This window comes from Mustela lutreola, chromosome 4 (genome assembly GCF_030435805.1).
Source record: "Mustela lutreola isolate mMusLut2 chromosome 4, mMusLut2.pri, whole genome shotgun sequence".
In the NCBI taxonomy this organism is placed as follows: domain Eukaryota; kingdom Metazoa; phylum Chordata; class Mammalia; order Carnivora; family Mustelidae; genus Mustela; species Mustela lutreola.
The window spans coordinates 26,443,241-26,471,218 of NC_081293.1; the positions used below are offsets into that span (position 1 = coordinate 26,443,241).

Below are 27,978 nucleotides of genomic sequence, written 5' to 3' on the forward strand. Positions count from 1 at the left end.
AAATATATATAGTACGGTATATCTACATAAAACATTTAAATTATGTAAATAAGCATATATATTCTTATGTATATACATACACACACACTTTAGGGATACATATATATAGTATTTAGGAGTAGGTATATAAAGATAGTATAGAGATATACTCCTATATACTATAATATATAGTATATATAATATACTATATCTCTCTATCTATCTACCTACCTATATCAGGATACTTCAGGAAATGGGGAGGAGAGGAAAAAGGAGATGACAGGAAAGGGCAGAGGTGAGAAAAAATTTAGAGCAAAGTCTTGAGGGCCCATCTGTGCCAGACACTAGCTCTTTATTTGTTGGATTATGGGACAGTTTGGGAGAGAAGGTGTGTGTCCCCCCAGATAAGAATATTTTGAGGGTTCTGGAGAAGTGAGCTGCCCGAAGTTACTTGTGAGTCCCAGTCAGGGCAAAACTAAAATCCAGAATTCCACGTTCCTGCTTCAATGCCCTTCTTACCACACTGCTGTCTCATCAGTGAGCCCCTATTTTATATCCTTAGCCCTCAGCCTGACCCCTCTACTAAGCTCCAGTGGCATAGATTTATGACTTCCCAATGTTTTCATTTAGATTCTCAAAAGCTCCCAACCAAATTTTTCCATTATTCCCCAATACAGTGAATAGCATCACCATTCATCCAGCTCTTGGGAATAAATATTTGAGTCACTCTTTTTTTAAAAAAAGATTTTATTTATTTATTAGACACAGAGATCACAAGTAAGCAGAGAGGCAGGCAGAGAGGGGGGGGCGGGAAGCAGGCTCCCTGCTGAGCAGAGAGCCCAATGCAGGGCTCCATCCCAGGACCCCAAGTTCATGACCTGAGCCAAAGGCAGAGGCTTAACTCACTGAGCCACCCAGGCGCCCCAAGAGTAACTCTTAATACCCATTCTTCCTCACTGCTCCTCTATCCCCTCTGCACCAACCAAATTCTAATTTATTTCCTAAATATATCTTAACTTCATCCACCTCTATCAATATTCATTACCACCGCTTTTTTTTTAAAAGATTTTATTTATTTATTTGACAGAGAGAAATCACAAGTAGTCAGAGAGGCAGGCAGAGGCAGAGAGAGAGGGAAGCAGGCTCCCCGCTGAGCAGAGAGCCCGATGCGGGACTCGATCCCAGGACCCTGAGATCATGACCTGAGCCAAAGGCATCGGCTCAACCCACTGAGCCACCCAGGCGCCCCATTACCACCACTTTAATTCAGGTGACCAAAATGATCTCACCTGTGGTAGCCTAACTGATCTCAAAATATTCACTCCAGAACCCTTCTGTTTTTTCTCACGGCACATAGATTAGGTTTTGCAGCATGCAAATCTGATCATGAGCTGATCATGCCTGTAACAACATTCAGTGATACTGACAGAATATTTAATATCAGCCAATTACTGTACTGATAATTTTTTAGATGCAATAACAGAAATGCAGTTATATTTTTTAAGGCTTTAAGATTTAGAGATATATATGTAAATTATTTATGAGTGCAATTAAGGTTTTCTTTTTACTTCAAAACAACCCACCCGGGTGGCTCAGTTGGTTAAGCATCTGCCTTCAGATCATGGTCCCAGGCTCCTTGCTCAGTGGGGAGTCTGCTTCTTTCTCTCCCTAGGCTTGCTGCTCCCCCTGCTTGTGTGCTTTCTCTCTTTCTGATACATGAATAAATAATCTTGAAAAAAAACAACAATCCAATGGGAATAGGATGCGAAAATGTATGGGTTGGGGTATTAGGGACAAAACAAGATAGACCATGGGTTGATGAGAGCTGAATGGGAAGACGGGGACTTATTATACTATTCTCTACACTTTGGTATATATTTGAAATTTTCCCTGATAAAAATTTTTTTAAAGATTTTATTTATTTCTTAGAGAGAGAGAGAGCATGAGCACAGGCAGACAGAGTGGTAGGCAGAGGCAGAGGGAGAAGTAGGCTCCCCGCCGAGCAAGGAGCCCGATGTGGGACTCAATCCCAGGACGCTGGGATCATGACCTGAGCCGAAGGCAACCGCTCAACCAACTGAGCTACCCAGGCGTCCCTCCCTAATAAAAATTTTTTAAAAAATACCTACACATATACTCACTGCTTCATAACTGAATATGTCCCCCTAAAATTCATTTCTTGAGATCCTCTGAACGTGATAGTATGAGGAGGCAGTGCCTTTAGGAATTAATTAAGTTGAGATGAAGTCATTAAAGTAGAGCTTCCATGACAGGATTAATGTCATAAAAAGATCAGAGAGCTTGCTTTCTCCCTCCCCACCATGAGAGGACACAGCAAAATGCCATCTGCAAGCCAGGAAGACCGCTCTCACCGGGAACCAAAAATGCCTGCATCTTGATTTTGGCCTTCCCAGACTCCAGAATTGTGAGATAAATTTGTTTAAGCCACCTAATCTACGGTATTTTGTTACAGCAGCCCAAGCAAAGACATACTCTTTAATAGCTTCCTATTGCCTTCAGAATAAAGTCCAAAATCTTAAACATGCCTTACAAAGGCTCTGCACGCAGTGATCCCTAGGTACGTTTCTAGGCTCATCTTACACTGCTTTCCTCCTCATTCTGCAGAGACCTTTCAGATTAGGGTGTCCATTATGCTCCTTCTCACCAAAAGGCTTTTATACATGCTATTCCCTTTAGCCAGAAAACACACAGCCCTTCCACCGTTACCTAATTAGCTCTCACCATCAAATCTCAGCTGAAACATCAGTTTCTCAGTAAAAATTACCATTACTATGTTGACCATATGTCCTGGCTTACCTAGGGCACTCTCAGCCTATACCTGTTTATCTCAGCCCAATTAACTGTTTTCCCTTTCACTCTCAAAAGCATCCTAGTTTAGCTGATGAATTACATGGTCACCCAGTCTGTAAGGAAGTCCCACCACCACATGGATCAGCTGCCCATTACATGTTCTCATAGCTCTTTGCACATTGCCTTCGTTGCACTTAGGTTTATATTTATGCATTTACTTGTAATGATTAATATCTTTGCTCACTAGCCTGGGTAAACTTTGGTTGCTGGGACTGTGTCTTGCTTTTTTTGTTTTTTTCATTCATGATTGTATCTTCCTCATCTCTCACACAGAATCACATATGTACCTGGCACATAGCAAGCACTCATAATTGCTAAATGGATGGCTTTCTGTGTCTGGAAGGTTAATTTATTGAAATACTCTGTACTCCCCCCACCTTTAACCCACTTCCAAGGTGGAAGCCTGGCCATTTGTTCTCAATCCTGAGCTCAAGGGGATCATGCTGGGAGAAGAAGGGACACAGGAAGACAAGGAAAGAGTGCCAGAGCCTCTGAGCTTCTGGCCTAGGAAGGACACTGGTCTGCAGTTTCCATAGGAGTGCGAACCTGTAGGTAGTCCCCTGTGTGAAAACCAGAGGGGAAGGCTGAGGGGTCCATTGTGAACATCGTGGTTCCTTTATAAGCCATGTTGCCTCTTGCTAGCTTTCAGGTTAACTGGTCACCAGTCATAGATAACCAAAACAGACTAGAGACCAGAGAGCCTCCCCTCCCCACTCTCCAGAACCAAGGGTCTTCAAATGAGGGCCTGCCTGTTTTATTCATCTCTGTATCCAAAGGTTGACAGCAGTCTGTGGAATGTAACCGGATGGAGGACGACAACCTTCACACAGCAGCGGGCAAGAGCCCCATCTACTGGTCTCTTTAGTAACTGCAGATGGTTTAAGCAGGCTGAGCAGGAAACTTGGAGATGAGAACTCAGTGACCAGTTGAAACTTGGCTTTCCTGGCAGTCTTATTAGTGCCAGGAGCATTGCACTGGACTATACTCATCTCCTAACATAAATGGGTGGACCAAACGAAAGATTAACTCCTGATCCGGGTACAAAAGGCCACTTCCATTGAACAGACTTAGCATAATCTTGCCTCTACATCCCACACACCCCTCTACTTGCTCCATCCCAAAGTCCCTCTTCTCCCACTAGAAAATTTTCCTCTTTCTTGCAATGGCATGTGCCTTCCTTATATCTGAAACTGCTACTCTTCTCTGAATCGTGGGCCAATGCCAGCTAAGTCTTTCATTACTTGTCCCCTTTGGGGTGCTACTCTGGTTGTTGGTGTCAGGACTTTGCATGGTGTACAGAACCGTTCCCAGGTCCAACTTCCCCCATTAGACTCTGAACTCTCAGAGAGTTCTATGGCTGGTTCAATACTCAAAAGTATTGAAGTATGGTTGTAGATACTCAAAAAATGCTGAATACAGGTAGATGGATATTCAAAGGACAGAGACTGCATTTTTACCTTAATGTGGCACCAGTTGCAGTTTTATCAACCCTAAGCAAATCACTTGATACTCAGTTGTTTCTCAACTATGGGCAATTTTGTCTCCCAGGGGACATGTAGAACTATCAGGAGCATTTCTTAAAAGATTTTATTTATTGGAGGGAGAGATCACAAATAGGCAGAGAGGCAGGCAGGAGGGGGGGAAAGCAGGTTCTCTGCTGAGCTCGAACCCAGGACCCTGAGACCATGACCCAAGCTGAAGGCAGGGGCTTAATCCACTGAGCTACCCAGGCGCCCCTCCGGAGCATTTTTTAAAATTTTATTTTATTTTTCCATTTTTAAAAATTTTTAATGCAATTAATATGTAATGTATTATTGGATTCATCAGTCTTACACAATTCACAGTGCTCACTGTAGCACGTACCCTCCCCAATTTCCATCACCCAGCCACCCCATCCCTCACATCCCCCTCCACTCCAGAAACCCTCTGTTTGTTTCCTGAGATTGAGTCTCCTACAGTTTGTCTCCCTCTCTGGTTTCATCTTGTTTTAGTTTTTCCTCTCTTCCCCTATGATCCTCTGCTTTGTTTCTTAAGTTCCACATATCAGTGAGATCATATAATTGTCTTTTTCTGATTGACTTATTTCACTTAGCATAATAGCCTTTAGTTCCATCCACTTCATTGCAAATGACAAAATTTCTCTTTTATTGATGGCTGAGTAGTATTCCATTGTATATATAAACACCACGTCTTCTTTATCCATTTATCTGTCGATGGACACCTGGGCTCTTTCCACAGTTTGGCTATTGTGGACATTGCTGCTATAAACATTGGGGTGCAGGTGCATCACTTCATAACTGCATTACTACCATTATCCTTAGGGTAAATAGCCAGTAGTGCCATTGCTGGGTCATAGGGGAGCTCTATTTTCAACTTTTTGAAGACCCTCCATACTGTTTTCCAGAGTGGCTACACCAGCTGCATTCCCACCAACAGTGCAGGAGGGTTCCTCTTTCTCCACATCTTCGCCACCATCTGTCGTTTCCTGACTTGCTAATTTTAGCCATTCTGACTGGTGTGAGGTGGTATCTCATTGTGGTTTTGATTTGTATTTTCCTGATGCCGAGTAATGTGGAGTTTTTCATGTGTCTGTTGGCCATTTGGATGTCTTCCTTGCAGAAATGTCTGTTCGTGTCTTCTGCCAATTTCTTGATTGGATTATTTGTGTTTTGGGTGTTGAGTTTGATAAGTTCTTTATACATTTTGGATACTAGTCCTTTATCCGATATGTCCTTTGCAAATATCTTCTCCCATTCTGTCAGTTGTCTTTTGGTTCTTTTGACTGTTCCCTTTGCTGTGCAAAAGCTTTTTATCTTGGTGAAGTCCCAAGAGTTCATTTTTGCCTTTGTTTCCCTTGCCTTTGGAGACATGGCTAGCAAGAAGTTGCCGCGGCCAAGGTCAGAGAGGTTGTTAACTGTGTTCTCCTCTACAATTTTGATGGATTCCGGTGTCACACTGAGGTCTTTCATCCATTTTGAGTCTATTTTTGTGTGTAGGGTAAGGAAATGGTCCAGTTTCATTCTTCTGCATGTGGCTGTCCAATCTTCCCAACACTGTTTTTTAAAGAGACTGTCTTTTTTACATTGGACATTCTTTCCTGCTTTGTCCAAGATTAGTGACCATAGAGTTGAGGGTCCACTTCTGGGCTTTCTATTCTGTTGCATTGATCTATGTGTCTTTTTGTTCCATTACCATACTGTCTTGATGATTAGAGCTTTGTAATAGAGCTTGAAGTCCAGAATTGTGATGCCAGCAGTTTTGGTTTTCTTTTTTAACATTCCTTTGGCTACTGGGGGTCTTTTCTTTTTCCACACAAATTTTAGGATTATTTGTTCCAGCTCTGTGAAAAAAGTTGATGGTATTTTGATAGGGATTGCATTGAATGTGTAGATTGTTCTAGGTAGCATAAACATTTTAACAATATTCTTCCAATCCAGGAGCATGGAACATTTTTTCCATTTCTTTGTCTTACTCAATTTCTTTCATGAGTGTTCTATAATTTTCTGAGAAAAGATCCTTTGCCTCTTTGGTAAGGTTTATTCCTAGGTATCCTTCAGGAGCACTTTTAGCTGTTCAAACTGGGAGATGATACTGACACCTACTGGTGGAGGCCAAGGATGCTGCCACACACACTACAAAGCACAGGACAGTCCTCCACAACAAAGAATTACCTGGCCCCAAACGGTAATGGTGTTAAGGGTGAGAAACATTGATCTAATAGTTTTGGGTTGCAGTGTAGATATAACCTGCAAAGCACAAACCTACAAGGTATTGGAAAGTCTCTTAACTTTTGTCTATATGAAGTAAGTCCACTGCAGAGGAGCACGAGCCATCATGTGTGTAATTCACTGAACATATGAATTTCAGGAACAGTGCCTAAACCCATCAGCATTGCATAGGAATTCTAGATCCCTCACCAACCTAAAGTTTCTAAGAAATAGGATCAATTCTGCATATGAATATTTGGCAAATAAATAAAGAAACAGACAAACATCAAAGAACAACAACAACAAAAACATTGCCTGGATATAACCATTCACTCTAAGATATGATTCAAAACTTTGTTCAAAAGGTATGTCGCATATCACAAGGACACCAAGGCATGTTATTACCCAAATCTCCTTTTACTGTGCGAGTGGCAGTCACAGAGTCCTTACAATTTGCCAGGGACTGTGCTAAGTGCTTTAGATAAATCCTCAGTCCTTAAAATAGTCCTCTAGGGTAGTCAGATTTTTATAGACAAGATAAAAAAATACTCTGTCATTTTAAATATGAGAAAGTAGACTCAGAGGGATTAAATAATCTTTCTATTAAGTGCTGTGTTAGACAATTTGCTAAACTGCTTCATTTGTGTAACATTTTACCTGCATATACACACACACACACACACACTCACTCATAATGTATATATGCAGCAGGCTGAGCTCTGCGAGGCCCTAAGGAGAAAGGAGGTCTACTAAGTTAAAAAGGTAAAAAGGCAAACAACACTAGGAAGGGTTATATTTATGATATGCAAAAGAAAAAAACAAATAGTTTTTTTCTAAAAAGCCAGCTATGCAATGCTGATGGGTTTAGGCACTGTTCTAAAAAGCCATAGTTTTGTTTTAAGGTTTTATTTATTTATTTGACAGAGAGAGACACAGAGAGAGAGGGAACACAAGCAAGGGGCGTGGGAGAGGGAGAAGGCTTCCCGCCGGGCAGGGAGCCCAGTGTGGGGCTCGATCCCAGGACCCTGGGATCATGACCTGAGCCGAAGGCAGAGGCTTTAACCCACTGAGCCACTCAGGCACCCCAAATAAGTAAAATCTTAAAAATGGTTAAGACTGGGGTACCTGGGTGGCTCAGGGGGTTAAGCCTTTGCCTTCGGCTCAGGTCATGATCCCAGGGTCCTGGGATCGAGCCCCGCATCGGGCTCTCTGCTCAGCAGGGAGCCTGCTTCCCCCTTTCTCTCTGCCTGCCTCTCTGCCTACTTGTGATTTCTCTCTCTGTGTCAAATAAATAAAACCTTAAAAAAAAAAAATGATTAAGATTGCGGCACCTGGCTGTCTCATGGAGGAACATGTGACTCTTGATCTTGGGGTTGTGAGTTCAAGCCCCACAATGGGTATAGAGATTACTAATAAAGAAAAAAAAAAAGTTAAGATTGGAGACTAACATTACCCAGATACCAAAAGCACACAAAGACAATCGGAACAACAAAAAAAAAAATTACAGGTCAATAACCTTGATGAACATAGATATAAAAATTTTCAACAACATATCATCAAACTGAATTCAGCAATACATTAAAAGGATCATATACCACAATCAAATGGGATTTACTCCAGGATTGCAAAAATCATTTGATATCTGTGAATCAATCAACATGATAAAAAGTAACAAAATAAAGGATAAAATCATATGATCATCTGAGGTGCCTGGGTGTCTCAGTTGGTTAGGGGACTGCCCTTGGCTCGGGTTATAACTCTGGGATCCTGGGATTGAGTCCTGCATCAGACTCCCAGCTCCATGGAGAGTCTGCTCTCCCTCTGACCTCCCCTCTCATGCTCCCTCTCACTCTTTCTCTCTCAAATAATATGAACAATGAAAAAAAAATCAAATGATCATCTCAACGCATGCACAAAAAGCATTTGAAAAAAATTCAACATCCATTTATGATAAAAATTCTCCATAAAGTGGGTAGAGTGGGAATATACCTCAAAATAACAAAGGCCAAGGGGTGCTGGGTGGCTCATTCAGTTGAGTGTCTGACTCTTGATTTTAGCTCAGGTCATGATCTTGGGGTTGTGAGACTGAGCCCCACAACTACTTGGGAGTCTCTTTCTCTTCTCCCTTTGCCCTTCCCCCCAACTCTGGTTCATGCTCTCTCTCTCTAAAATAAATAAATAAGAAAAATATTTTTTTTTTTTTTAAGATTTATTTCAGAGAGAGCGTGCACACAAACAGGGGGAACAATAGGCAGAGGGAGAGGGAGAAGCAGGTTCCCCCCTGAGCAGAGAACCCAACATGGGGTTCCATCCCAGGCCCCTGGGATCATGACCTGAGCTGAAGACAGATGCTTAACTGACTGAGTCACCCAGGTGCCTCAAATAAGTAAAATATTAAAAAAAATAAGTCATATATGACAAATCAACATCATACTCAACAGTGAAAAGCCGAAAGCTTCTTCTCTAAGATCAGGAACAAGACAAGAATGTCCACTCCTGCCACTTTTACTCAACATAGTACTGGAAGTCCTAGCCACAGCAATTAGAAAAGAAGAAGAAATAAAAGGCAATAATATTTATTTTATTTTAGTTATTCATTTGACAGAGACACAGAGAGAGAGAGGGAAAACAAGCAGGGGAGCGGGTAAGGGAGAAGCAGGCTTCCTGCCGAGCAGGGAGCCCAACCTGGGGCTCGATCTCAGGACCCTGGGATTATGACCCAAGCTGAAGGCAGACACTTAATGACTGAGTCACCCAGGTGCCCGAAAAGGCAATAATTGTTAAAAAAGAAAAAAAATAGTAAAACTGTCACTATTTGCAGACGACCTGATGCTATATACAGAAAATCCTGAAGACTCCAAGAAACTATTGGAACTATTAAATTCAGTAAAGTTGCAGGATACAAAATTAATACAGAAATCTGTTACACCAAAAAAACAACAATCCAATTAAATGGGCAGAGGACTTGAACATTTTTTCAAAAAAAGACAGACAGGGATGCCTGGATGGCTCAGTTGGTTAAGCAGCTGCCTTCGGGTCAGGTCATGATCCCAGCGTCCTGGGATCGAGTCCCACATCGGGCTCCTTGCTTGGCAGGGAGCCTGCTTCTCCCTCCGTCTCTGCCTGCCATTCTGTCTGCCTGTGCTCGCTCTCGCTCCCTCTCTCTCTTTGACAAATAAATAAAATCTTAAAAAAAAAAAAAAAAAACAGCCAGCCAGCCAATAAACACATGAAAAGATGCTCAACATCACTAATCATCAGAGAAATACAAGTCAAAAACACAAGGAGGTATCACCCCACATCTGTCCAAATGGCCAGTATCAAGAATAACAAGAGTTAGTAAGGATGTGGAAAAAAGGGAACCCTCATGTACTATTGATGGGAATGTAATTGATGTAGCCACTGTGGAAAACAGTATGGCAGTTCCTCAAAATATTAAAAATAGAAATTTCAGGGGCACCTGGGTGGCTCAGTCGTTAAACGTCTGCCTTTGGCTCAGGTCATGATCCCAGGGTCCTGGGATCGAGCCCTGCCCTGGCCTCCCTGATCAGCGGGAGGCCTGCTTCTCCCTCTCCCACTTCCCCACTTAGGTTTCCTCTTACTGTCGTCAAATAAAATGTAAAATCTTAAAAAAAGGGGGGGGCGCCTGGGTGGCTCAGTGGGTTAAAGCCTCTGCCTTCAGCTCAGGTCATGATCTCAGGGTCCTGGGATTGAGCCCTGCATTTGGCTCTCTGCTCAGCAGGGAGCCTGCTTCCCCCTGTCTCTCTGCCTGCCTCTCTGCCTGCTTGTGATCTCTCTCTGCCAAATAAATAAAATCTTAAAAAAAAAAAAAATCGTTTGATCCATCAATTCTTCTGTTTATCCAAAGAAAACAAAAACACTAATTCAAAAGAATACACGCACCCCTATGCTCTTCATTATTTACAATAGCCAAGATATGGAAACAATCTAAGTATCCATTAATTAATTAATGGATAAAGATGTAGTGTGTGTTTACATACTGTGTGTGTATATATACTCAGCCATAAAAAACATCTTGCTATTTACAACAACATGGGTGGATCAAAAAGATATTATGCTAAGTGAAGTCACACAGAGAAAGACAAATACTGTATGATTTTACTTATATGTAAAATCTAGGGTGCCTGGGTGGCTCAGTTGTTAAGTGTCTGCCTTCAGCTCAGGCCATGGTCCCAGAGTCCTGGGATTGAGCCCCACATTGGGCTCCCTCCTTAGCAGGAAGCCTGCTTCTCTCTCTCCCAACTCTCCCTGCCACTGTCTCTCTCTCCGTCAAATAAGTAAAATCTTTAAAAATCAAATCAAATCAAATTGAATCGAATCTAAAAAACAAACAACAAAACAGAAAGATTCAAAATACAGAGAACAGGGGCACCTGGGTGGCTCAGTTAGTTAAGCCTCTGTCTGACTCTTGGTTTCAGCTCAGATTGTGATTTCAGAGTCATGAGATCAAGCCCTGAGTCAGGGTCCAAGCTCAGTGGAGTCTGCTTAAGATTCTCTCTCCCGCTCCCTCTGCCCTCCCGTGCTCATATGAGCACATGTGCTTTCTCTCTGTTTTAAAATAAGTGAATAGGGACGCCTGGGTGGCTCAGTTGGTTAAAATAAGTGAATAAATCTAAAAAAACAAAAAGTAGAGGGGACACCTGGGTGGTTCAGTCCATTAAGTATCCACTTTTGGCTCGGATCATGATGCCAGAGGCCCAGGATTGAGCCCCGTTTTGGGTTCCCTGCTCAGCGGGAAGTCTGCTTCTCCCTCTGCCCTTCACCCTACTCGTGCTAATTAATAAAAAAAAAAAATCTTAAAAAAAAAAAGATACAGAGAACGAACAGTGGTGGTTGCCAGAATAGAGTGGGGGGGGGGGGGCATGGGCAAAATAGGAAGGGGACTAATGGGTACAAGCTTCCAGTTATAAAATCAACCACAGGGATGTAAAGTACAACATAGGGAATATAGCCAAAAATATTATAACTGCATGATGAGAAATAAGTAGACTTGTGATCACTCATAATGTATATAAATGTATATATATGTATACATATATAAGGGCACCTGGGTGGCTCAGTTGGCTAAGCATCCAACTCTTGATTTTGGCTCAGGTTGTGATCTCATGGGTTGTGGGACTGAGCCCTGCATCAGGCTGCATGCTCAGTAGGGAGTCTGCTTCTCTCCTTCTCCCCATCAGTGCTAAAAAAAAATCTTTAAAAAATTATAATGTGTATCAATGTTAATTATGTTGCACACCTGAAACTAATAATGTATGTCAACTATACTTCAATTTAAAAAAAATAACTAAGGGAAGCCTGAGTGGCTCAGGTCATGATCCCAGGTCCTGGGATGGAGCCCTGCATCAGGCTCCCTGCTCCACGGGAGGCCTTCTTCTCCCTCTCCAATTTCCCCTGTTTATGTTCCCAATCTCTCTGTGTGTCAAATAAATAAATAAAATCTTAAATAAAAAAGTAGTTAAGATAGTAAATTTAATGTTGTTTACCACAATTTTTTAAAAAAGAGACATGGGGTGCCTGGCTGGCTCAGTCCATAGAGCATGACTCTTGATTCCCCAGGCAATGAGTCTGAGCCCCATGTTGGAGCAAATATATTAAAAAAAAAAAAAAAAAAACTCTTTAAAAAGACTTTATTTGAGAGATTGAGTGAGAGAGGGAGGGACAGAGGAAGAGGGAGAAGCCAACTCCCCGCTGAGCAGGGTGCCATACATAGGGCTTGATCCTAGGACTCCAGGATCATGACCCAGGCTGAAGGCAGATGCTTAACCAACTAAGCCACCCAGGCATCCACCAAAAATAAATATTTTTTAGGTTTTATTTATTTATTTGACAGACAGGGATCACAAGTAGGCAGAGAGGCAAGCAGACAGAGAGGAGGAGAAGCAGGCTCCCCACTGAGCAGAGAGCCCGATGCGGGGCTGGATCCCAGGACCCTGGGATCATGACCTGAGCAGAAGGCAGAGGCTTACCCACTGAGCCACCCAGGCACCCCCAAAAATATTTTTTAAAGAGAGACTGGGATGCCTGGGTGGCTCAGCAGGTTAAGCCTCTGCCTTCAGCTCAGGCTCAGGTCATGATTTCAGGGTCTTGGGATCCAGCCCTGCATCGGCTCTCTGCTCAGCACAGAGCCTGCTTCCCTTCCTCTCTGCCTACTTGCGATCTGTCAAGTAAGTGAATAAAATCTTAAAAAAAAAAAAAAAAAGACTCAGCACTTTCATTTATCCAAATGTTGGGGAAGAAGGCAAAATACTTTCCATAAACTGTTACTGGAACTACAAATTAGTACAATGGCTTTGGAGGGCAATAATAATTAAAATGTTAAACATAAATTTCCTTTTTTTTTTTTAAAGATTTATTTATTTGAGAGAGAGAACATGAGCGAGGAGAAGGTCAGAGAGAGAAGCAGACTCCCCATGGAGCTGGGAGCCCTATGCGGGACTTGATCCCAGGATCCTGGGATCATGACCTGAGCTGAAGGCAGAGGCTTAACCCACTGAGCCACCCAGGCGTCCAGGAAAGCCAGATGTTTAAACAGGAATGGAATTAAGGATCATTATTGACTCAGGCACAAGGAACAGCTTATCTTTCCTCACAGTTCTTAATTCCACCTATGGTGGTGGGAGGCATTCCCCCGGCCTTTGCTTTAAGCTCCTCCTTGAGTTTCTTCTGTTCTTTCTGTTTCTGCTTGAATGTCTTACCTTCCTCGTCCCATCTCCTTGGCCTGCTTCATGGGCTGCTTCAGGGGTTTCTTGCCACTCTTGTGGCCAGACATGACACCTGCTGTCCTGTGAGGATATTTTTCTAGGAAACACTGTAAGTGATTGTTGGGTCAAAGGAAATGTAGGGACGCCTGGGTGGCTCAGTTGGTTGGACGACTGCCTTCAGCTCAGGTCATGATCCCAGGGTCCTGGGATCGAACACTATCCAGCTCTCTGCTCAGCAGGGAGCCTGCTTCCTCCTCTCTCTCTGCCTGCCTCTCTACCTACTTGTGATCTCTGTCAAATAAATAAAATCTTAAAAAAAAAAATCCAGAGATACTCGGTTCCATGTACAAGAACATTCACTATGCAGCGCACTGGGCTGGTTCAGTCTGAGGAGTATGACTCTTGATCTTGGGGTTATGAGTTTGAGTCCCACACTGGGGGGAATTTACTTTAAAAAACAAAACAACACGGGACGCCTGGGCGGCTCAGTTGGTTAAGCAGCTGCCTTCAGCTCAGGTCATGATCCCAGCGTCCTGGGATCGAGTCCCACATCGGGCTCCTCGCTCCACAGGGAGCCTGCTTCTCCCTCTGCCTCTGCCTTCCACTCTGTCTGCCTGTGCTCGCTCTCACTCTCTCTCTCTCTGACAAATAAATAAAATCTTTAAAAAAGAAAAAAACACAACAGAAAAACGAATATCCACTGTGGCTCTATTTGTAGTAGCAAAATACTGAAAAAACAAACATCCACCAATGTTATTGGCTTGCATACTTATACTACTGCTTCCTACTACAATGGAGAACCATGCAGACATTAAAAATTAGCTACTGTGTTATAAAATGAGCTCCAATGTTATGAAACACTGCATCTAGCAAGCTACCCCATTTGTGTAAGGAAAAAGATGAGTGGAAGCATGTAACAGAACATTCAACAAAACTATGAAGATACAGATTCAAGTCCCAGGAAACAGCTAAGATGGAAATTTAATTTTCATTTTATTGTATCAGATTTTGTAAGTATATCCAAAAACAAAAGCATGAGAATAATGAAAAAATACCAATTCTTTTTTCTTTTTTAAGATTTATTTATTTTAGAGATAGAGCACACCCACAAACAGGGAAAGGGCAAAAGGGAGAGGGAATCTCCAGTGCACTGTGAGAGTGGAGCCAATGCAGGGCTCAATCCCATGATCCACGACCAAGAGTCAGACACTCAACCAACAAAGCCACCAAGGTGCCCCAATTATTTTCAAACACTCTTAGTTTAGTGGCTTTCAACCTCAGCTGCTCATATTAGAATCACTCAGATTAAAAAAAAAATCCTTACACCCAGGCCCCACCAGAGAGCACCAGGGTCTGACACACTCAAGCTGGTCTGGGATGGGCCCTTGGGTTTTAGTATTTTTTAAGTTTCCCAGAGGATTCTAATTTTCAGCCAGTGTTGCAAAATCACTGACTTAGACCAGGAATTAGCAAACGCTTTCCGTTTTCCATAGAGGGCCAGTTAGCAAATACCGTAGGCCCAGTGAGCCACATAAAGTCAGCCACATATTCTTCCAAGCACTTTTAAAATGTAAAAAAACCAAGCCCCGTGTTGGGTGTGGTGCCTACTTAAAAACAAATAAATAAATTAAATTAAAATATAAAAACCATTCTTAGCATCAAAGCATTACAAAAACAAGCTGTGGACCGGACTCGCCCATTGGCCATTCTGCCAACCCCAGTTTAGACTATGCACGATCTGGACTATGGCCTGGACACAAGCAAGGTATGGCCACGAAAAGCCAGAAAGCTGCTGTCAAGAAAATTCTTCAGTGAACTCACAGGTCTCACTCCAGCCCTCTAACTGGCATCCAAGTTGTTCTGGTTTAAACAGGTGAGAGGGCTTTGGACTCAAAATAAAAATCTCCCAAGACACATTATACATCAGTCAGTTTATTATTTTGTACTAAGATGGATAACACTTACCATGCAGACTGATGTACCTATGTCAGCATGAAAGCTGCATATTCTTCCTAGAGGCAGTTACATGGAAAACCAACTTACTATCAAGTTACCTGGCAAGTATGGAATCAGAACAAGGGGAGGCTAATCTTAAAACCTACACCTCCCCTCGTCCATAAAGCTAGGGCACACTTTCCCACCACAGAAACAGCCCCAGTCTCCAGTTTGCTGTTGCCTCCTCCCTCCGCAGCTTGCTCTGGCCAAGCTCTCATCTCCTACAGCTTTAGGATCGGCTGCCTTGGCCTCAGAGTCGCATTTCTGCTCACAGGTATTTTTTTAGTTACTGACAATTAAGGTTCTGAAAGGGGCACATCAGATGCTCCCATGTTCCAACTACAAACAACAATCTTGGGATACTCTCCCAACCCCACCAAGTTTTACCACCTAATATGCTTCATAAAGGTTCTTCCCATTTCCGTTAGCACATACACAGGTTACCTATAAATTTGCCTAATGTAATCTTACTCCTACTGAGGATTGAGATTTTTAGTTACAGTTTTTATTCTTTGATTTTCTTGATCAGTGATTTCCAATCACATAGGAGTTAATGAAGCTAATTTTGTGTCACCACTTCTACTAAAACAGAAATACCAAATGATATGTACTTTTCAGATTGTTATTTTGTTCCCTAAAAAAAAACAAGGAAATGCAGTCCTTAAATTAGTACTACTAAGGATCATCAAAAAAAGTCTCCGAACAATAGAAAAGTTTATGCTTTCAAAATAAAAAACTAAACATATACTGCAAACATTAAATGTTAATATTACAGAAAACAAAATATTTAGACTAACCCCACAGCATTCACACTACACCAGAATTTTAACTGTAACAAAAGGGGATTTTATCCCCAAAAGTAGTTAAGTCCATGCTCGCTGAAAACATCAGTCCTAAACCCCATAAAAGAGGATGAACTACACAGTGCATGCTTAGCAAACATATACATTAACCATTCTTAACTGCCCCTTCCCAAAGCTGTGAGGGTAGGACGGATGAATGTGAACAAATGACAGAATTCTCCAATTATAAAAACTCATAATGTAACCTTTACTACATCTTGGGCAATAGCTAAGATTTTATCTTTACCCACCTGTGAAATCACAACGAAAATGAATAGGAAACGATTTAATATAAAATTTACAAATTTCTCAGCATGAGGACTTCCACAGAACAGGGAGAAGGGAATGAGGGAATGACAACTAAAATTTTTCTTTTTCTTAAAAAAGAACACTCTTATGTTGTCCTTACTTCTCAACACTCAAAAGCCAAACCTGTACAAAACTACGAACACAGAAAACGGCCAAAGAGGATGTTACAATGCAAAGTCTTCGGACCTCTTCTAAACTGCTGTCCTCGCCAAGACCCTCCCTTAATAGAGCTGAGGGTTTCCCAGGTCCACTGGGGAAAGTAAGTGGCATTGGATCATCACCCCTGCTTCACCACACATGGCCCCAGGTCACTCGCTGTCAAACTTAATGGAATTGACCTGGACAGAGATGGAGCCTCCCCGGTAGCTGCCCCGCTTCTTCTTGGTTTTCTCATGCCGGAACGATTTGCCTTTGGTGAACTTCAGAACCTGATTGGCGCGTTCCCCCCAGTCTCCAGCTGCACCCCGCTGGTAAGCAGAGAAAAGTGGTTAATACACAGAAGGACAACACCAAGGCCCTGTTACTTTTACTTTCTTCTCCCTGCTCAAGGCAACATGAACCAAAAAGCTGCCCTCTCTTCCACCCAGCCCCCTTAAGAACAGCAAACATGCTCTCCCCTCACCTTGGCATCAAAGGAGTTGTCTGCCACTCGAGCATCTACCTCAATTTCCTCCTCCCTGATCCTTCGGAAAGGGGATGATGCCCTTTTTTCTCCCTGGAGAAGAATGAAGTAAGAAGTAAGTTAAAGACAGAGTGGCCATTTAACAGAAAAGCCCTGCTTAGCTACACATGTGAGAGAGTGCCAGGCCATGGGGAGAATTGTCAAGATCTCACGACCCTGAGGGGAAATCAAGAGATGGAGGCTTAACCAACTGAGCCACCTAGGTGCCCCTTTCTACTCTTTAAAGGCTGGCTCCCGACAAGAAAATAAGAGAACTTACTTTCTTCCTTTTTGGAAATGTGTTGGGGGTCTGGGGCTTTATCTTCTTGGCTTGAGGAGTCTCTGCCTCTTTGGCAGCCTCATTCTGCTTCCGCTTCTTTCCGGAACCTACAAAACAAAAAGCCAGACTCAGGAGACCAGCTTCCTATTCCTCCTCCCAGGTTCCCACACCGAGGGCATACAACTGGAAGCCTAACTGTAGGCCTCCTCTCCCTACCCCATCCCCCAAGTGTATATCCCACTCATACTTGGGGGGACAAACCAAGGAGACAGATTCTTTGGATACAGACCTGGCTTAGAAACTGCTAATGCTGCCTTTTTCTTTTCTTCTTCTTCCTCATGGCTATCCCTGTCTGCTTTTCCATTCTGCGTAGTCACTGCAGAGGTCCCATTGGTCTTGAGGGCTTGTGGCCTTACACTGCCCTTGCCCTTAGGCTTCTCCTTCACTTCTTCCTCACTGGAATCATCAGAGGAAGAACTGCTGCTGCTCTCGGCCTTTGCTTGCTTTGTGGAAGCCGCCTTGGAAGAGGCTACAACTCCTGCTGCCTTCTGTGGCTTCTTTTTAACTGGGGATTTTGACATCTTCTCTTCCTCCTCTTCCTCACTGCTAGAACTATCTGAATCAGAGCTGCTGTCCCCACCACCCTGGGGGGCCTGTTTGGCAGGCAAAGACGGAGCTGCTTTGGCTGCTGCCTTGGACTTGGGAGTGACCACAGTCTTCTTCTTTTCCTCTTCACTAGAACTGCTCTCCTCCTCGCTGGAGCTGCTATCAGCCTTTCTGGTGAGAGGCTTCTGGCCACTACCTACAGGCTGCTTGGGAGCTGTGGCTGGTTTAGCTGCAGGTTGCTTGGGAGTGGCAACCGGCCTACTTGGTAGATTCTTGGTAGTACCGGCTGATCTGGCAGGAGCTTCATCCTCAGAACTATCAGAGTCTAGACAGAGAGCAAATAATAAATAGAAATCAGACTGGAGAGAGCCCCTGGAGCTCCCACCACCCTGAGGGCTTCCATATACCTTACCTGAGCTGTCTGAAGAGCTCTCTGGCGCTTTCTTTGCTGGAACTGGTTTAGAGGTTGCTTTAGAGATGACTGCCTTAGCTGGAGGTTTCTTTTCTTCCTCAGAACTGGAATCTGGAGGGAATCTATGGCATTAGGCTGGGACCAGAGTCCCAACCCAACCAAAAGCAACAAAAAGGAGGCTGCAAAGACCCACACAGAAACTTAAACCCTGTCTTGCTTCAGTGAAAAACGAAAGGCATAGAGGCCTTTTTGTCTTTTATATTCCTCATCACTCTCCCAGGCCCATTCTCCACGGAGGGGACTCACCAGACTCATCGCTGCTGTCCTCACTGCTTTCCACAGGCTGCTGCTTCTCTGCAGCTTTCTTGGGAGCCTGGGTTCCCAGGGACTTCTTGGATGGGGCAGCCGAAGGTGGGGGGACTGAACTATAGGGACCTGTTTTTAAAAAAAAAACAAGGGGTACCTGAGTGGCTCAGTGGGTTAAGCCTCTGCCTTCAACTCAGGTCATGGTCTCGGGGTCCTGGGATCGAGCCCTACATCGGGCTCTCTGCTCAACAGAGAGCCTGCGTCCCTTCCTCTCTCTCTGCCTGCCTCTCTGCCTACTTGTGATCTCTCTGTCAAATAAACAAAATATTAAAAAAAAAAAAAAAACCTATAGGGACCTGCTTCCCCCTGCTTATGCACACATGCACATGCTCTCTCTGTGAAATAAGTAAATAAAATCTTAAAAAAAAAAAAGGTAAGTGTTGTGGTGGGACTCCACGCTTAGCAGGGAGTCCCCTTGGGATTCTCTGCCTTTCCCTCTGCCCCTGCCCCCGACTCCCACCTTGTGCACATGCTCGCTCATGCTCTCTAAAAAAAAAAAAAAAAAAAAAAACAAATAAATAACTTCAAGGGGAAAAAAAAACCTCACCTGGTTTTTTTTTCATGGGTTTTTTCTGCTCTTCCTCCTCCTCCTCCTCACTGGAAGAGTCTTCACTGCTGGAACTCTTCTGGGTAGGGGCAGCCATTGTTTTCACTGGAGCCTTGGCCACGACTTGCTTTTTAGGTACAGTCTGCGTCATATGGAGAAAACTAGTTACCACAGGAAAAAGCTGATCCAACTAAACTTGCCAAAAAATGGAGACACCCTCACTCCCCCACCTCCCCACCCATCCCCTAGTACAAGTTCTGGCCCAAACCTTCTTAGGTATGGCTGCCGCCGCTGCCACCTCCTCCTCCTCATCACTGCTGCTGCTGCTGCTGCTGCTGCTGCTGCTGCTCTTCTTGCTGGCCACTTTCCCATTGGTTAGTTTAGGTGCCACACGGGCTGGGATACCTGGGAAGGAAAAAAAAATTGGGTAAGAAATACCAAGGCCTTAATGGACCCTGGAAACCTGTTAGCTTAGAGCTTAGGAGTCTATCGATTCTCTTGCCTTCATTTTACTTTTTTAAAAGATTTTATTTATTTATTTGACAGAAAGACAGCTAGAGAGGGAACACAAGCAGGGGGAGTGGGAGAGAGAGAGAAGCAGGCTTCCTGCTGAGTAGGGAGCCTGATGTGGGGCTCAATCCCAGGACCTTGGGGATCATGATCTGAGCCAAAAGCAGACGCTTAACAACTGAGCCACCCAGGCACCCCAATTCTCTTGCCTTTAGAGCAAGCATGAGGGAAACCACCACGGCTGACTATCAAAGAATGACCTTCCTGACCAATTTCGAACATAAAACTATCTTTACTAAATGATATGATGTAGTGGGGCTCCTGGATGGGTCAGTCCATTAAGCATTTGACTCTTCATTTCAGCTCGGGTCATGATCTCAGGGTCACAGTATCAAGGCCTGCATGGGGCTCTGGGCTCAGAGCAGGGGTCTGTTTGTCCCTCTCACTCTGCTCCTCCCCAAGCTCATGTGTGAACATTCTCTCTCTCTCTCAAATAAATAGGATCATAAAAAAGGAAAAAAAATATGTAAACAATTCAAATGTATTCTATGAAATCTTTTACTCCAACTTCATTCAGAGAAGCTCCTATAAATCATAACCTGTCATCACAAGCATACTACAAGAAAGAGTTTAAATTCTCACAGGTCCTACAGAGTAAATGCATAGGACAGATGATGGCAATGAAAAGCACAAAACATAGATGTACAAGTGCTTATAACAAAACGGCATTTATAGGGATGTAAATCATCTATTAACAAGAATGGCAAATGGATACTTTTTTTTTTAAGACTTTATTTATTTGTTTGACAGACAGAGATCACAAGTAGGCAGAGGAAGGGAGAGAGAGAGGGGGACGCAGGCTCCCCGCTGAGCAGAGTCCGATGTGGGGCTTGATCTCAGGATCCTAGGATCAAGACCTGAGCTGAAGGCAGAGGCTTCAGCTCCCAGCTCCCTGGGATACCTTTTATTTTAAAGATTTATTTATTTTAGGGGGCACCTGGATGGCTCAGTTGTAAGCATCTGCTTCTGGCTCAGGTCATGATCCCAGCATCCTGGGATCGAACCCCACATCAGGTTCCCTGCTCAGTGGGGAGCCTGCTTCTTCCTCCCCTGTTCTTGCTTTCTCTGTCTCTCTCTCAAATAAATAAAATCTTTAAGAGAAAATAAATTTAAAAAATAATAATAAAGATTAACTTATTTGAGGAAGAAAGAGCACGTAAGACTGAGGGCACAGAGAGAGGGAAAGAGAGATATCTCAAACAGACTCTCTGCTGAGTGGAGCCCAACATGGGGCTCAATCCCACATCCCTGGGATCAGGACCCAAGCTGAAATCAAGAGTTGGACACTCAACCGACTGAGCCACCCAGGTGCTTCTGGATACCATTTTTTAAAACACGTTTTTTGGGGGGCACCTGAGTGGCTCAGAAGGTTAAGCCTCTGCCTTTGGCTCAAGTCATGATCTCTGGGTTCTGGGATCGAGCCCCGCATGGGGCTCTCTGCTCAGCAGGGAGCTTGCTTCCCCTCCTTCTCTGCCTGCCCCTGCCTACTTGTGATCTCTCTCTGGCAAATAAATTCTTTTTTTTTTTTTTTTAAGATTTTTTTTTTTTAAGATTTTATTTATTTATTTGTCAGGGATAGAGGGAGAGAGAGCGAGCGAGCATAGGCAGACAGAGAGGCAGGCAGAGGCAGAGGCAGAGGGAGAAGCAGGCTCCCTGCCAAGCAAGGAGCCCGATGTGGGACTCGATCCCAGGACACTGGGATCATGACCTGAGCCGAAGGCAGCTGCTTAACCAACTGAGCCACCCAGGCGTCCCTTTTTTTAAAGATTTTATTTGAGAGACCGAGATCACAAGTAGGCAGAGAGGCAGGCAGAGAGAGGAGGAAGCAGGCCCCCCGCTGAGCAGAGAGCCCGATGCGGGACTCGATCCCAGGACCCTGAAATCATGACCTGAGCCGAAGGCAGAGGCTTTAACCCACTGAGCCACCCAGGTGCCCCAAATAAAAATTTTTTTTAAAAGCAAAGATTTAAAACAAAAAACAAAAAAAACTACATTTTTCCTCACTGCAGACTATTTCTCTAGTTACTAATCCCTAATTATGAAATGTTTCACTTATTAATAAAAAACCTCTTCTTAAGAAATAAAAAGACACTAAGCAGTATTTCTAATTCAGCCACTGCCATTTCACCCCTATGCTAAAGGAGCAATTTTTTTTTTTTTTGAGAGAGCAGGCAAGCGTGGGCACCAGCACACACACATGGGATGGGGAACGGCGAAAAAACAGAGAGAAAGAATCTTAGACATGCTCCATGCCCAGCGTGAAGCACAACGTGGGGGTCAACCACAGGACCCTGAGATCATGACCTGAGCTGAAGGCAGAAGCTCAACTGACTGAGCCATCCAGCTGCCCCTGAATGAGCAATTTTAATACAAGTCCCCAGAGCAAACTAGTCCCCAGCCTGGCCTCTTGGGAATGGAAATAGTACCTGGTTTGGCTGAGGCTTTAGTCTGAGTTTTAGCTGCCACAGGTGTTGTCTTTGGCTTCTGGTTCTTTGGTGACTCATCTTCTGAGCTTGAGTCTGAATCAGAATCAGAGCTCTTGGCCTTCTTAGGAGGAGCTTTGACTGCCTTGGATTGGGGCTTAACTCCCTTCTGTGAGGAAACACACAATGAAGAGAATCAGCAAGAGGTTCTGGGTACCCAAAGGGCATCCTAAGGTGGAAACCATCTTAGACTACTTTTATTTTTTAGGAGCTAACGGAGCAGTAAGAGCAAATAAATGCTGAGCAAGATGACATCTAAGGGCACCTGGATGAATGAGTCAGTACAGTATGCATCTCTTGATCTTGGAGTCATGAGTTCAAGCACCATGTGTGGCACAGTGTGTACTGAAAAAAACACAGCATCTGAAAAGGGCACCAAATTCTTCATGGGAAACAAAAATATTGGGGCACCTGCCTGGCTCAGTGGTTAGAGCATGAAACTTGATCTTGGGGTCATGAGTTTGAGTCCCACACTGGGAACAGAGATTACTTAAAAATAATTTAAAAATCTCAAGAAAAAGGGAAGGTCGGACGGATGGACAGATGAAAGGAAAGAAGGAAAGAAGGTGGAAAGGGAGTGAGGGAGGAAAAGGGACTCCTGGGTGGCTCAGTCAGTTAAGCATCTACCTTTAGCTCAGGTCATGATATCAGGGTCCTGGGATGGGGCCCACATCCGGCTCCCTGCTCAGTGGAGAGAGTGCTTTTCCCCCTGCCTCCCCTTATGTGTGTGCTTTTCCCCCTGCCCCCCCTTATGTGTGCACACATGCATGCTCTCTCTCTCAATAAATAAAATCTTTCTAAAAAAAGGAAAGAAGGGACGCCGGGATGGCTCAGTTCTTAAGCGTCGCCTTTGGCTTGGGTCCTGATCTCAGGGCCTCAGGATCGAGCCCGGCATTGGGCACCCTGCTCATTGGGGAGCCTGCTTTCCCTCTCCCAGTCCCACTGCTTATATTCCCTCTCTCAATGTGTCTCTGTCATATAAATTTTAAAAAACTAACCTTAACAAAGAAAGAAAGAAAGAAAGAAAGAAAGAAAGAGAAAGAAAGAAAAACCCAACCCTGTCCTTGCCATTCCCTGCTTAAGAGTTCCGAATACCTGTCTACAAAACATACTCTTACTTACTCTTGGAATCTTAGGCAGTGTTCCAGAAAAAACGAACGCCACCTTGGAAACAGAATGGGTTCCTCTAGATTCAGAGTGCAACTTCACCCTCACATACCCTTTCCAAGCTTCATACTTCTACTTTCTCCGCCACGGTCACCTGTTACATATTTTACGTATTTATGTATTTTAAAGATTCATTTTATGGGCCGCCTGGGTAGCTCAGTGGGTTAAGCCTTTGCCTTCAGCTCAGGTCATGATCTCGAGGTCCTGGGACTGTGCCCCACATCGGGCCCTCTGCTTGGCAGGGAACCTGCTTCCCACCCCCCACCCCCGCCTACTTATGATCTCTCTCTGTCAAATAAATAAAAATCCTTAAAAAATAAATAAAAATTCATTTTATTATAAAGACAGAGGGGGCATGCACACTCACACACGCTTCGGAGTGGGGGGAGGTGCAAAGGGCGAGGGAGGCAGAGTTGCTGAACCCCTGCTGAGCAGAGAACCCAACTGGCGCTTGATCTCAAAATCCTGGGATCATGACCTGAGCCAAAACCAAGAGTAGGAGGCTTAACCAACTGGGCCACCCAGGCACCCCTTATTTATTTTCCTTTTAAGTAATCTCTACATCCAACATGGGACTCAGGCATGTAACTCCGAAATCAAGAGTCCCATGCTCTACTGACTAAGGCAGCCAGGCGCCCCCATAGTCACCTGTTATACACCCACTGGCATCCCTTGTTTCCAAGCTATAAGCCAGGACTCTAGGTTTCTTCTTCCTAATCCCTTCAACAACCTCTTTCCTTCCCAAAAGGTGCAAACCTGAACAGGCTTTTTCTTCTTGTCATTGTCCTCCTCCTCATCACTGGATTCCTCACTGCTGCTGCTCTCTGATGCTTTGGCTGCAGCCTTTCCAGGATGCTGAGGCAAACTGGCCCGCTTGGCAGGTACAGCTGAACAGAACCACAGACCCCAGTGAGAAACAGCCACGTGGTACAGGCAGGCTACAAATACCTTTCTGGGAATCACTAACACCAACTCCTTGCCCAGACTTACCAGCTTTCTTAGCTGGAGGTCCTTGGGGTTCTTCCTCCTCACTGCTGTCCTCACTGCTCTCACTGGATGAAGTCTTCTTCTTAGCCTTCTTACTCACTGGTCCATTTGCCTGTACCTTCCGCTTTGGGGCCTTGGCAGACCTGCTGAGGTAGATGAGGCTAACTTTTGGGGGATCAGGATCTTCCCACACCAAGGAACATAGCCCAACTCCTTGGGGGAAAACCAGTCACAGTGATACAGGGAAGACTTACTTGAGCCAGAAGCTGTAGATGTCTAAGAGAGAAGAGGCGTTGGCGTCCTGTTGGGTCTATAGGAGAAAAAAAGAACATAGTAAGAAAATTTTATCCTGGTTCTTCTAGCAGGAAATCAGATTTATTCTCTCTTTAAAACTGACCTGCTTTGGGGTGTCTGGTGGCTCAGTCAGTTAAGTATCTGCCTTCAGCTCAGATCATGATCTCAGGTCTTGGGATGGGGGCCCCGTATCAGGCTCCCTGCCCAGCAGGGAGTCTGCTTCTCCCTCTACCCTCTGCTCATACTCACTTACTCTCTTTCTCTCTCAAATAAATAAGCAAAATCTTTAAAAAAAAAAAAAAAAAAAAGTGACCTCTTCTATACCTGCTGTATTTGGTGTAAATGTTACTTCTTCATAAGACTTCTTCTACTTGCACAAATTAAGAGAAAAAAAATCTACTTATGTACTTTCCAATTTTCAACATCAGAAACTTGGGATACTCACAGTTTCTGTCACCATCTATCCCCAGTTAATCCTATTTATGAAAGCCTTTAAAAAAATGTGCTTTCCCAGGACACTTGGGTGACTCAGTCGGTTAAGTGTCTACCTTCAGCTCAGCTCATAATCCTGGGGTCCTGGGATCCAGACCAATGACAGCCTCCCTGCTCAGCAGGGAGTCTACATCTCTCTCTCTCTCTCTGCCCCTGCCCCACCTTGTGCTCACACGTGCGCAATCTCTCTCTCAAATAAAAATAAAATCTTTTAATGTGCTTTCCCTTTAAGCTAGCAATGCATTGTCTAGGAATTCATCGTTACTCATGAAACAAGAACACTAACAGAAGAGAGCATTTCCTGCAATATGGTTTATAATACCAAATCATTGGAAACCAGCCTCCAAAACTGGTTAAAAAGCTAAGTTATAGGGCACCTGGGTGCCTCAGTGGGTTAAAGCCTCTGCTTTCAGCTCAGGTCATGATCCCAGGGTCCTGGGATCGAGCCCCCCTTGGGAGCCTGCTTCCCTTCCTCTCTCTTTGCCTGCCTCTCTGCCTACTTGTGATCTCTGTCAGATAGATAAACAAATTCATTAAAAAAAAAAGCTAAGTTATATACTCAGTACAAAAATTACTTTCAGTTATTAATTACACTGATAATAGATTGTGAGTTGATTTAAAAAAAAAGGCAAAACATTGCAGTACCATCAAGAGTACAGGCTCAGGGTGCCTGAGTAGCTCAGAGGGTTAAGCCTCTGCCTTCGGCTCAGGTCATGATCTCAGGGTCTTGGGATCAAGTCCCACATCGGGCTCTCTGCTCGGCAGGGAGCCTGCTTCCTCCTCTCTCTCTCTCTGCCTCTCTACCTGCTTGTGATCTCTGTCTGTCAAATAAATAAATAAAATCTTATAAAAAAAAAAAAAGAGTACAGGCTCAGACTTACATGTGTATAAATGTGAAACTCACCTCTGCCTCTGTGTGACCCTCAGCAAATAACTTAATCTTTTCAAGACTTTATTTCTCTATAACATGGAGATAATACTGTACATCTTATTAAGTTGTTGAGAGAATTAGAGATAATGCATATAAAAGACTTAGCATCTGGAAACACCATCTGGCCTTCAGTAAGCTTTGCAGAAAGATTAGTTTTTGTTATATAAAAAAATCCTGGGGCACCTGGGTAGTTCAGTGGGTTAAAGCCTCTGCCTTCAGCTCAGGTCATGATCCCAGGGTCCTGGGATCGAGCGCTGCATTGGGCTCTCTGCTCAGCAAGGAGTCTGCTGCCCCCTCTCTCTGCCAGCCTCTCTGCCTACTTGTGATCTCTGTCTGTCAAATAAATAAAATCTTTAAAAAAAAAAAAGAATAAATTTAACTTCTGAATCAAAGGCTAAGAAGACTGTCAAAGACTACACTCTACCCTCTTTCAAGATGTTTTCCCATGCATCAGGATCTTTTTTTTAATTAAAGATTTTATCTATTCATTTGACAGAGAGAGAGTAAGCACAAGCAGGAGGAGTGGCAGAGAGAGAGAGGCAAGCCCATGTGGGGCGTGATCCCAGAACCCTGAGATCATGACCTGATGCTTAACTGACTAAGCCACCCAGGTGACCCATGACTGCTTTTCTTGCCTGAGATTCCAACCCTTTCACATCCCTGGTCCACTTTTTACATGTATTTGGACCATCCTATATTACCATAAATATGTATTACCATAACTATGATAACAGCTTTCACTCACTGATGCTTCCTGAGCACCAGGCACTGGGATTGCCACTTCATATTTATCACGTTACTGAAATTCACAAAAATATTATAAAATGGATGATGGCATCTCTGTAGGAATAGAAACAAACTCAGAGAGGTTCAGCAAGTTGTTCAGGTTACACATCTTAAGAAGTAAGAGAGCCTGGTCCCAAATCTAGATGTGCTTGATTCCAGAAATCAAAGATCCAAGCCCACTGCCTGGTTGGGCTGTGATGCTCAATTCTGCTTTGGTATACCTCTACTCTCACTTTCTTCTAGTATTTACTAACGAAAATCCCATCCCCCATTTCTAACGCAATTTCATCTTGGAGTCCCGGGTAAATTCGACTGAGTTCAGGTCAAGTCACGTTTTGTATCAACCAACGTAAAACCCAAGAAGGAACCAAGAGCCTCCAATGCCTCCAGTGGGACACCACGCTCCCTCCAGCTCGCCGCACTCCGCCAGCCACGTGACCTGGGCCACGAGGAACCCACGCTGCCGTAGCTGCACCGCTCAACAGAAAAAGGCAACAAGACTCAACGCTACCTAGTGAGACCTCGTGGGGTACCAGCTGCCGAGACTTCAGGCTCCCGGGTCACCGCCGAGAGTTCGGCACAAAGGCCCCGCAGATACTGGATTGGAAGACCCTAGAGACCTCGGTACCCGGAAACCTAACCCTGTGAGGGCCCGAAGACCTGTTGTGCTCCCACCCCAGCCCTTGTCCCAAGCCCGCACTCACAGCGCCTGTTGCCTTGGCAAATTTACTGGCCACCTCCGAGAGCTGGTTATCGCGCAGAAAGCCGAGCACGAGGGGATACAGGTCGCTGGGAACCACGCGGCGCAAGCTGGCGTCCGCCATCCTCCGGGCAACACGCGTCACTACCTTTGCGGACGCTCAGGACTCAGGAATTCCGCAACCCGGACGGATGGGAGTGGACCCGCTGTGACGTCATCACGCGGCGCGGACGTACGGCGGAAGGGGCGGGCATACTCCTCAGGGCAG

At 44.2% G+C, this 27,978-nt stretch overlaps 1 protein-coding gene across 2 annotated transcripts; it reads right to left on the minus strand.

Moving 5' to 3' along the window:
* Positions 1 to 15,972: 15,972 nt before the first annotated feature.
* Positions 15,973 to 27,926, minus strand: NOLC1 (nucleolar and coiled-body phosphoprotein 1). Of its 2 annotated transcripts, none has more exons than XM_059169107.1 (13): positions 27,715 to 27,926; positions 24,762 to 24,817; positions 24,511 to 24,650; positions 24,277 to 24,407; positions 22,297 to 22,462; positions 19,569 to 19,705; positions 19,301 to 19,442; positions 18,694 to 18,822; positions 18,388 to 18,498; positions 17,659 to 18,300; positions 17,370 to 17,476; positions 17,051 to 17,143; positions 15,973 to 16,895 (listed from the first exon to the last, which is right to left on the minus strand). In XM_059169107.1, exons 1-13 carry the CDS (start codon positions 27,832 to 27,834, stop codon positions 16,737 to 16,739), a joined length of 2,133 nt encoding a protein of 710 aa, XP_059025090.1. In that variant the 5' UTR covers positions 27,835 to 27,926; the 3' UTR covers positions 15,973 to 16,736. The 2 variants fall into 2 exon arrangements, with proteins under 2 accessions (XP_059025090.1, XP_059025089.1); XM_059169106.1 differs by having other exon boundaries at positions 24,511 to 24,653; positions 27,715 to 27,925.
* Positions 27,927 to 27,978: the final 52 nt, after the last annotated feature.